This window comes from Anneissia japonica, unplaced genomic scaffold, assembly GCF_011630105.1.
Source record: "Anneissia japonica isolate Jap-2015-1 unplaced genomic scaffold, ASM1163010v1 scaffold1035_len235748_cov162, whole genome shotgun sequence".
NCBI classification, from domain to species: Eukaryota; Metazoa; Echinodermata; class Crinoidea; order Comatulida; family Comatulidae; genus Anneissia; species Anneissia japonica.
Window position 1 is genome coordinate 23,925 of NW_022749248.1, and position 10,928 is coordinate 34,852.

Genomic DNA, 10,928 nt, shown 5'->3' on the forward strand with positions numbered 1-10,928 from the left:
ACTACCAAAAGTCAAAAGAACAGAAGCTTGTTATTTTTAATGTATTTAATCTTAAGTTTTCTAATGTCTCTTATTTCATTAAAAAAAAATTATTCTAAATACAAAAGAATTTGTTTTTGTATTACAGTAGTTTCAACTTCATCCAAAAAGAAGTTATCTGTAGTATGAAAGAAATTGGTGTTTTTTTGGCCTTGTTTTCAAAATGTCTATCTACTTTTAAATTTTGATTTTTAATTTTAAAAAGATCATGCATGTGAACATGGCTCCTATTGTATAGAAGATGAATGTGCATGTTGGTTTGTACGCAAGCTTGTCTTTGAGTCGGGTTAACCCACTGAAAAAAAATTATCTGCTATCAAAACACGCCAAAGATTAAGTTAGTTCTAACAATATCTAGAAAAGCCTGGAAAGATTTTTAAATTGAGTAGACTCAAAATCGAGGTGGTTTTGAGGCTTTACTTTACAGAATGTAGCAATATTATACAGTGTTAAAGTTATTTCCCAGGCTATTCTCCCCCCCCCCCCACATTTTTTCGATGCATTGTTCCTCCTAGTTTTCCTATTGATTTTTTACCATCAGGTTATTTTCATTATACTTTATAAGAGAGAGAACATTTTTTTTGTGTGTGTTTTCTCTCTATATCAATTAATTATTGTCTAGTCGTTGTAAGGTTACACTTAAAAGGTGTGCCGATGATACAAAAGCGTTATTCAATCAATTGACTAATTGACTATTGATGCATTCGCAATACAGTATTGATTAAGCCTAAATACACATTGTAGAAACGTTTTGAAAGTTTAAATCCGGTTTTACATAAGAAATAAAAAAAAGAAAACAGGATATGTTTATAACATGTTTCCTTTTTGGAATTTCGATATCACACCTATTTTCTTGTAGTTCTATATACCCATATTTCTCTGCATCCACAAAAAACACTATTATTATTATTATTATTATTTCTGTACTTCTACAGTACTTTTGAGGTCAATGCCCATTAGTGATTCTCTTCTACGATACCCCTACTTTTATTTCAAATTATGTGTTACGGTTGATGGTAGCAATACGTCTGTATCATTAAATATATTTCATTTAATTAACGTTATTTAATTTGTTTATCTATCAGAAAATTAGGTCAATTTATGTTTTATAAAGTATGCTTATTATATATATTTTTTATGTTTATGTTACTAACGTTTATTATACACCGAATGCAATTTCTTATTGTTTTAACCAACTAGGATGTGAACAGAATATTGATAATTATGTACGTATTCTTTGCTTAAAGTTACAGAATTTGTTACCATATATTGTAACAAAAAGTAGAATTCAAAATTACCAAAAACATTATAACGACTTGCTTAATTACCGGTACTTCAGATATCATATTTTGGCCCGTGAGCCCAACTCAAAATAATTGAATAATTTCCATTCACATTACACTTTATTTTCGGTCAAAAACTAGGTTTCGGTGTTTAGATTATCTAAATATTACACTCAGTTGTAGATAAATATATAAACTAACACAATAAACTGGTTTCAGAACAAAATAAACTTAACTTCTTTAAAAAAAATTGAATGTTTTTGACAATTCAAACTTTCGGCAAAAATTCACTCACTTCCCAAAGTCGGAAAAAACTATTTGATGACTAGGTGAAAAAGGAACATGTGAACTACGACATCACTATTTTTGGGTCACAGGGAAAAAATAAATACGACCTCTGCAGCGAAAAAAATAGAGGGCTGTTGCAACATTCGAGTCGCTAGCAAAAACAATAGCGGTGCCACGATATCGCGCTCGCAACGGCTGATAGTCACATACCTACCACAACTGATGCGCCACCCACTTTACTTTAACATAATTTATTATCTATTATAGTGTTAATATTTATTTGATGTAGATTGAGTAGTTTATTACATAGACTAACAAATGTAAGTTTTAATGACTGAAGAATGTTAACAAAAATAAAATTAATGTAACTGAATTGGGACATTAATTTACAAACGTGATAATATAATTGTAAACAACATAAAATTATAATAAAGTAGCAAGTTGCTACTGAACTGAAGCGCTGTGCTACTATCTGCTTTTGTATCCTTTACATTGTGATTAAGCGCTTAGAGGTTTCTTGCACTTTGCGCTATATAAGAATAAATTTATTAATTTTTTATTATTATAAAACCATTGCTACAATATGACGGAGGAGGTTTCTCAGAGTCTGTAAACACCGGTCTACGTATATTAACATTCATTTTGATAAATATGCATGTTTTGAGTAAGCATAACAGCGTCCTCAATTTTATGTTACCAGGGAGTGCTTGTTTTCGTTTCAGTACTCAAAGTGGTCTAAGCAAGGTCTAAGCAAAGTGGTGAAACAAGGGCCCAGCTTGTTTTGAGATACCATCCTTCCATCTCCCCCCAATCTTTCTCCTTTCTTTTTCTCCCATTTCTCTCTCTCTTTTTTTTTTTTTAGGTACCCCGTAGACCTGTTTTGAGATACCATCCTCCCACCTCCCCTCTTTCTTTTTCTCCAATTTCTCTCTTTTTTTTTAGGGGACCCTATCCCTGTGTCCGCGCTAAATCTGCCTCTAGGCTCTTATGTAGGAGTCAGAGGGGCCTGTTTCTTCCTCCCCCCCCCCATGCCTCTTGGAACGAGGTTTTAGATATTTTAATCTCTGTTCAAATACAAATATTAGTTGCATTTATTTTATTCAGGTGAAGCACTGCCACCACTTGAGTCGGGCAAGCTTAGAATTTACAGCATGCAATTTTGCCCATTTGCACAGAGAGCTAGGCTGGTTGCAGAGGCCAAGGGCCTAGAGTAAGTATCCCATAAATTATGTCAGTAATGAAGATCTCGGTATATTTTCACGTTTTAAATAATTAGATCAAGTAATTAAAACCAGTGACAGTGAGAGCAGCTTAGCATCATCAGCTACAGTAAATTGGTTTAGCCACTCTATATGTGCTGAACCGACGGTGAAGACCCTTTGAGACCTTTGGTCACTGGATCAATTCCTATCCACTTCTCTCTTTTTGTTCCAGCTGGGGAGGGGGCCTGAATTACAAGTAACAGTAGCACACCATCTATCGAATGTGACATTCAACCAGTTGGTCTGGTGTGCAACATGGCCAATTAACGCAAACACGCGTCAATTGGCCATGAGCAGGAAATTGTCTCTCTGTGTACTGCCCAGTTTAACACCAGAAGGACCCCAATTGAAATAAGTCTTTAAATTTTACTGGGTTCACCAAACATATTTCTATGTATGCTATCCTTTTCATTGTTTATTCTCAGTTTGTCAATTTGGTTCAGCACAAGTACTGTATTGAAAATTTGACTGTAAAAGTCTTATTAACACTAAATATCAAACAATATAAATATTTCAATATAACTTTCTTTTCTGTATTAAAAGCTATGAAGTTATTAACTGTAACCTAAAAAATAAACCAGAATGGTTGCTTGAGAAGAATCCAAATGGCCAAGTGCCTGCACTGGAGCATGATGGGAAGGTCTTGTATGAGTCGCTCATTGTGTCAGATTATTTAAATGATGCCTATCCCGGACGAAAACTTAAATCTTCAGATCCATACAAGCGGGCTAGGGATGATCTAATTGTCAACCAGTTTGGTAGCAAGGTAAACTCAATATTATTTTTAAAATTTAACTCCTAAAGTTCTGTTCAGATTATCAAATTAAAAAAAATAAATAAAAACCTGTTGCATGCCTATATTTAGTCATGATGTGCCTATAGATGGTCATGATGTGATGTCATAATGAATATATTTAGGTATAGAATATGTTTTATAAGTATTTAGGTATAGAATATGTTTTATAAGTTGAGCATCATGCATCTTGACTTGTTACCGTTATCTTTTAGGCGTGAAATCAGAGATCTTTTTATTTTGTTTAAAAGTTCTTTTGGAATTTATGATATTTCTATTGTTGACTATGTGCATTTTAATTCCTCACAGGGCCGTCCTGCCACCAGAATTTTCGTCAGATTCTTTAATGTTATCTGTCCATCGATGCAAAACAAAATCCCATAAATTGTGCCTATCTGGAATAATCTTCCTTTAGCAATTCGATCAGATTCTCATTTTCCATCTTTCAAAAACAAAGTGATTGAATTTTACAACTCTAAATTGAAATATAATTTTTTTTTCTGATAATATCTGCACTTGGCTTACTTTTTGTCACTGTTCTGGTTGTTGTTAGATTATGATTGTTTTTTTGTCTTTTGTAAATTGGACATATATTTATTCTCATGCAAATTATATTTATTTTGGTTGATTCATTTATCTCACTCCGGCGGTAAGACGGCTCTGTAGAGGTGCTTGTTCACCTGTTCTGTTTTTTCCTGTCGAAGTTGAATAAAATTAAATTAAAATAAAGTACGTTACATGTTTTTGTCATATAAAATTTGATAATGTGGACAATGCTTTAAGCTCGGTCCACACTATCAACTTTTCTTTGGGAAAAAAATGTCTGTTGTATGCCCATATATAGTCATGGTGTGCCTATATATGGTCATGATGTGCCTATATATGGTCATGATGTGCCTATATATGGTCATGATGTGATGTCATCATGACCATATTTAAGCATAAAAAAACCGAAATGTCCACTGATTAATCTCAGATAAGATCAAAGAGTATAAATAGAACAAGAGAGCCACCAACGCTCATTGAGAGCGTAAAAATACGATACACCCTATGCAGCTAGTGTAGGACGCCAACTAATGCTTGTATGTTTTTTATTACCCAGTACTCGACCGCGCACAGTCAGTTTGTCTGTTTATCTGTTCGCCACAAGATACTGTACTTTTGTTTTCTGCTTACTGTGTTTATAGCTGGCGCACTTCTACCGTGCTGCGCAGCGCTGCACTGGGTAATAAAAAGAACATACAACCGTTAGTGGGCGTCCTACACAGGCGTGACGTTTTTACGAACAGACATTGCTCTCTTGTTCTATTTATACTCTTTGATAAGATAGTATAATACATACACCAAGTATCGAAATGCACGACACGATGGCGTGCATTTCCATACTTGGAGTATGTATTATATTATCATATTTAAGCATGTCACAAGTTTTTGTCAAATAAAATTTGATAGTCTGGACAGGGCTTTGTGATTCAGACAAAAGGATAACTGATCAACAGAATTAGAAATGCTTAATTAACCTGCCTTTTTTTCCCTCCCAAAATTGAAAATGACTCCACTCTATTAAGGCATGTTTATGCATGTCATTGTTTTGTTCTATAACTTGTGGGTTTGTGCTGTTAGAATTTGTAGTAAAAAAATTACGAATTGAACATGTGCTGAAGGTTATAATTTTTAATTTTCTCTGTATATGATATTTTTTAGATAATTCCCGCTTATTACAAGGCAATTAGGGCAACTGCAGAGGATAAAGATGCAGCAGTACAAGAGCTGATTGAAAAATTGTCAAAGTTGGAAAAAATAATCACCAATCGTGCAACACCATTCTTTGGTGGTAGGTTCAAATAACATATTTCATTATACTGAGGATAATCACCATGATGATGGTGGTAGTGATAATGCTGTTGGTGATGGTAGTGTTGTGATAATGAAGAAGTTGTTTAGCGCAAAGGGAATGATTTGATTTCCAAACCTTGAGGTTAAGGTATCAATCCATCGCTGTGCATTTCGCTTGTGCACTTAAGCATGGTACTCTATGGCCTAGTTCAGACTAGGTGGATAAACCCGGCTAAACTCACCAGGTTTATCCACCTGCCAGTCTGAACTAGGTGGCTTATCTCAAGCCTGGCTGTGTTCCTATAGTAACTACAGTAGGCCTTGCGCGCCACCGTGTTTAACTTTTCTAAGCCGGGCTTTAATCGTTGTGGAGGTCTTGCATTGACTTCGGGTGACGAAATGACCAATCATCATTCAATTACGTACCCTGTGATCGAGCAATGTTTTGAAACATGTTTCCTGGTTACGGTTCATTATTATGCAAATTCTCGTCTTGCTAAACCCGCTAGTCTGAACGCCCGGCAAAGTTAAGCCGGGCTTAACTCAAGCCTGGCTTATCTCCAAGTCTGAACGTAGTCTATCAGTATTGTCAGTTGCTCTTACGCTGATTACAACAGCAATGCGTATGCATGTGGACCCAATGACATGGGACAGAAGCACTTCGTATCTGCAAAGAAAGGCGCTATATAAATAACTGAATAAAAATAAAATAAATGGTGGAGGTGCTCTTTATGATGGTTTGTTGAATGTGTTTGTGAAGGTGGTATTAGCAAGTAGGTATTGGTAAAATGGTGGTGGTAGTGGTGTTGTGATCATATTTGTGACATTGTGGGTGCTGGGAATATCGACATAACCATTATTGGTTTTATTCTATAATCATGACTCCTAAGATGCACATAAATTTGAAGTCAACTTCATCTACATCCACGGGGACCTACATTATCGATTTTAGTTGACCAATTAGCCATACTTTCTTTTCCAACCAGAAATGGAGAATATTATTCACAGTTAATGTATTTAGTCATTTCGGTTATTCTTTATCTATCTTTTGAAACATATATAAGGCTTGCCATCCCCAAACCTGTATACTGTCACTAATTGTTCAACTGACTAATTAGCATAAGAATAAGAAGTCTTTTACTCACAACTTTGGCATTAGTATGTCGATTCCAGTAAAATGACCCATCATTTTAAAGTTTATAATGTGGAGAATAAGTATTAAAAAGGCAAGATACAATTGTTCACAACATAGGACATAAAATGTCAAAGAAAAAAGCAAAGTATAAAAAACATTTTCTATACCTTCCTAGGTCAAAAGCCAACCATGGTGGATTTCATGATCTGGCCTTGGCTTGAACGACTACGTGTAAGCCCCATGTATGACCTGTTGGCTGTCGCTTTACCGAAGCTCTACAAATACGAACAAGATATGCACAAAATACCAGCAGTAAAAGCCACTGTTGAAAGCCCAGCCATGCATCGTTTTTTTCTCTACAACCTTTTGCGACGTAAACCCATTTATGATTACACTGAAGAAGATGCATCAAAACTGCAACTGCCCTCAAAACTTTGATAAAAAAAAAATAATGGCCTTAAAGGTGTATTGTCCCATGCTAAATACCTAAAAAATCATTAAAATATTTTTTGAAATTAACTTGACCATTTTGAAGTAACATAAAAGTTATCAACTTGAACATAGAAATTAGTGTATTAAAGAAATTCCTACCAATGAGTTTACAGCGAAAATTGATAGAAACACTTCCAGTCACTGGAAGTGTTTATTGTTTGTATTATAATTGTTTGGTTTAAAAATCAGGGTACACATTTTTTAAATAAAAAATAATTAAGTTAATAATTTGTATTTTTAGTAAGCCTACGAAATATGAAAACATCTTACGCCTGTGTATCAAGCAGAGACATATGCTTCCTTCCACTGAAAGCCTATTTTTAGAGTTTGACAAGCTAGTCTAGGTCCATTTCTCAGGACACTTTACACTAGTACTAACAGTATGTAGCGGCTGTAAGTATGATAACCCATAGCCGCCACATCCAGGGCAGATGCAATTGTATATTGAAGAGAGTGACGCACATTCTACTTACTGTCTAATTTCACATAAAGTTCATGAAAATCTGGTGTATATTTGTATAGTTGTTCTAGTGAATTGCCAACACAGTAAGCATGGATGAGATAAGGGTAGCCAAAAAAAAAAAAACATGTCAAGAAGGTGACACACACTTGAGCTGGGAGCCTATTGTTTTCACTGGGATCACAACAGTGTCTAGAAAGCATGGTATGAAAATCTTACATATCTACAAAATTGTACACATACAATACTCCTGCAGTGTGTAACTGATGGAATATAATCCCCTTGAGTAAAGTGCCAATCTTCAATATGCACCAAACCTAATTTCTATTTGCAAATCACCTGAGTATGCATTGCACCAATTTGTTTTATTTATTTTTTAAACCATATTTATAGAGGGTAGCCTTCCAGCATATATCCTAGAGGTCAACTGGTACTCAGTGACCCTCTTGAATAGGCCTACAGAAAATATTGTTTTGCTTTTATCAGCGAAGTCTCTTTATTTTTTGTTTTTATTTGTGAGAAAAATCCTGTTGTCACAGGTATTGAACCCAGGACGCTTGTATCTCAAACACTAAGTTATTCAACTCTACTCTGTAAGTAAATATATTTTAATTCAGCACCACAGTTCTGATATCGGACTATTGTACCCGTTTGCCTTGATATTCTTTATCATTGCAACACTAATAAACAAAACCAAAAGGTTCACTGATTATATCTCGGATAAGAAAGTTAAATACATACTCCAAGTATCGAAATACACGCAACAATACAACACAACTCCACTCTGTCTGTAAATAATTTTTTAAATAAGCACAAGCACTGAAATCTGAACTACACTCTACCATGGAGGAATTAGTATAAATTCCTCCATGATTATACAGTACTATACTATGTTATATTACCTGTTGTGCCTATTCTGTATCATCGCAATACTAATAAACAACTGATCTATCATAATCTCTCCTCTTAGACCATAAATAATATCATTGTACCTTACTAATCAAAAAGGCTATGTACAATATTAGTTAAGAAAGTAAGCCAGAATTGTACCTGTATAAAATAAATTTGGAGAAGGTTTTGCAATTCAGGTGGTCCTTCTCACAACCAAACCGGTACCATCAAGTGAGTAATTTATTCTCTAACCATTAGAGATTAAGTACTCTGGGATCAGTAACACCACATTATCATCATCAAAGAAACTGGTATTTCATAATTACAGAAGGTGTAGACATTTTTTAGGATTCAGTTGAAAAGAAAGAGTCCTTGGCCTCCAGTTGCCAGAAATATCATGGGATGGTGGTGATGATAAATGATGATGGAGATGATGATGAAGAATAGATATGGAGATGATGAGATAAGATACACTTTATTGCTCCAAGTCGGAAATTCAGTTCTGGCATTAAAATACAGTAAAACAATTAAAAGAATGATCAAATATAATGAACTAATGGTGATTATTAATGATGATGATGATATTGTTGTTGATGGCGGATTAAATAGGCGAGTGGTTAATGCAGGGGTGCCGCAACCCACTTCCATATTTGCATTTGTTCGAGCAGCACACACACCAATGGTTTCAGTGGTGGAAAAAGCAAGGACTATAAACTGCAGGCCCATTGTACAAGTTGGCTCATGTGCACTATGCTATTTGGTGGATGATGATGATGTTCTTAGATTGAGATGACGATGAAGATGACAGTGGCCACAAGACTTACATTGATGATATTGTAACTTATTACCTTGCTGTTTTTTTTATCATTTTCCAGGAGAGGAAGTCGGTATGTTGGACCTCATGATCTGGCCCTGGTTTCACGGAATTGGTTGCTTTTCATTCTTCAAAGTTGTCCTTGAAAAGCTAACAGGCTTGAAAAAATGGACAGAAAACATGTACACTACCAAAGCAGTGACATCAACATCTATGCCGCCAGAATTGTTTTTGAAGTTTGCAGAGGGGTATTTGACCCAAAATTTTGTTTACGATTTCTAAATTGCAGCTACTGTAAACACAATTGAAACAATTCATACATTTTTAAAATGTTAATCTTTTAAACAATTAATTTAATTTTGTCAAATAATAATGCTGCAGATATAAATAGGTGATTTGAGGAATGCTGATTATAAATAGGCAGTAGCTATTATTACACCGGTCTTAAAACAAACTCGTAATTTTAACGAAATTCATGCATATAATAACTAATAAGATTTAGGAATTCTATCTTATGAGTATAACAACATTATATTTTAATTACTGAAATATAGAATTATATTCAAATATAGAAGTACTGTAGATAACTGAAATATTTGGAAAATAGTTTGATATTATAACAATTTAATCTATAAAGTACTGAAATATTACAAAAATTAAATATGTAAACTAAAATGCTGAGGCCTACTGTATATTGTGCATTATTTCTTTAATACAATATGTTTACTAAACATTTTTCTCAAATAATCATTCATCTTTATTTACAACTAATTCATGCTATTATTTAACAATAAATTACATATTTACAAAGACATGTCTCTTTGTGGGACAATCCCAGGGAGTACACAAGCCCATTGTACAAGTTGGCTCATGTGCACTATGCTATTTGGTGGATGATGATGATGTTCTTAGATTGAGATGACGATGAAGATGACAGTGGCCACAAGACTTACATTGATGATATTGTAACTTGTAATATGTTTACTAAACATTTTTCTCAAATAATCATTCATCTTTATTTACAACTAATTCATGCTATTATTTAACAATAAATTACATATTTACAAAGACATGTCTCTTTGTGGGACAATCCCAGGGAGTACACAAGCTCAACCCCAAAGCATTTTGAACGTTTGACTGCGGTGTTGCCAACCCAAAGCATTTTGAACGTTTGACTGTGGTGTTGCCAGAGTTTTTTTGAGAAGCCACTAAGTCTCAATGCGGTAATGTGAGGGAGTGATTCATGTAAAAGTATTGGATGTTGTGACAGATATGCTACTGATAGAATGGATCAACTAAAAATTTGATGACGCATTATTCCTGATGATGTATTATTCCTGATGATGCTTAATAAAAGCAAAACGTAAAACAAAATGGACTTGTCTATATGGTAACTGTATTCGTTATCTCATAAGTTTGCAAAACCTCCCTAAAAATATCAAACACAAGACAGGCCCACACGCAGGTTTTTGATTGGGTGGGTGCAAATTTGGAGAGAGTGGACCAAAAGATTGAGGGTCTATAACACCTCAGCCCCACCATTATTTTTTAAATAATTTTGAAAAATTTAGGAGGAGGGGGCACCACCACTCGGAATAGTGCAGCACAGTCTAGAAGCACAAATACATTAGGGAA

The 10,928-nt window shown here is 34.5% G+C and overlaps 1 protein-coding gene across 5 annotated transcripts in view; it reads left to right on the forward strand.

Moving 5' to 3' along the window:
* Positions 1 to 9,968, forward strand: part of LOC117121041 (glutathione S-transferase omega-1-like) — a 23,508-nt gene extending 13,540 nt beyond the window's left edge. For 4 of the 5 annotated variants that reach the window (XM_033266136.1, XM_033266139.1, XM_033266135.1 and 1 more), the window contains exons 2-5: positions 2,715 to 2,820; positions 3,416 to 3,638; positions 5,370 to 5,499; positions 6,812 to 8,697. In XM_033266136.1, coding sequence (XP_033122027.1) covers positions 2,715 to 2,820; positions 3,416 to 3,638; positions 5,370 to 5,499; positions 6,812 to 7,074 — 722 coding nt within the window. In that variant the 3' untranslated portion in view covers positions 7,075 to 8,697. Of the gene's footprint in view, positions 1 to 2,714; positions 2,821 to 3,415; positions 3,639 to 5,369; positions 5,500 to 6,811; positions 8,698 to 9,354 lie in introns of those variants that run through there. The other variant, XM_033266138.1, reaches the window with a different exon arrangement.
* The last annotated feature ends 960 nt before the right edge of the window (positions 9,969 to 10,928 follow it).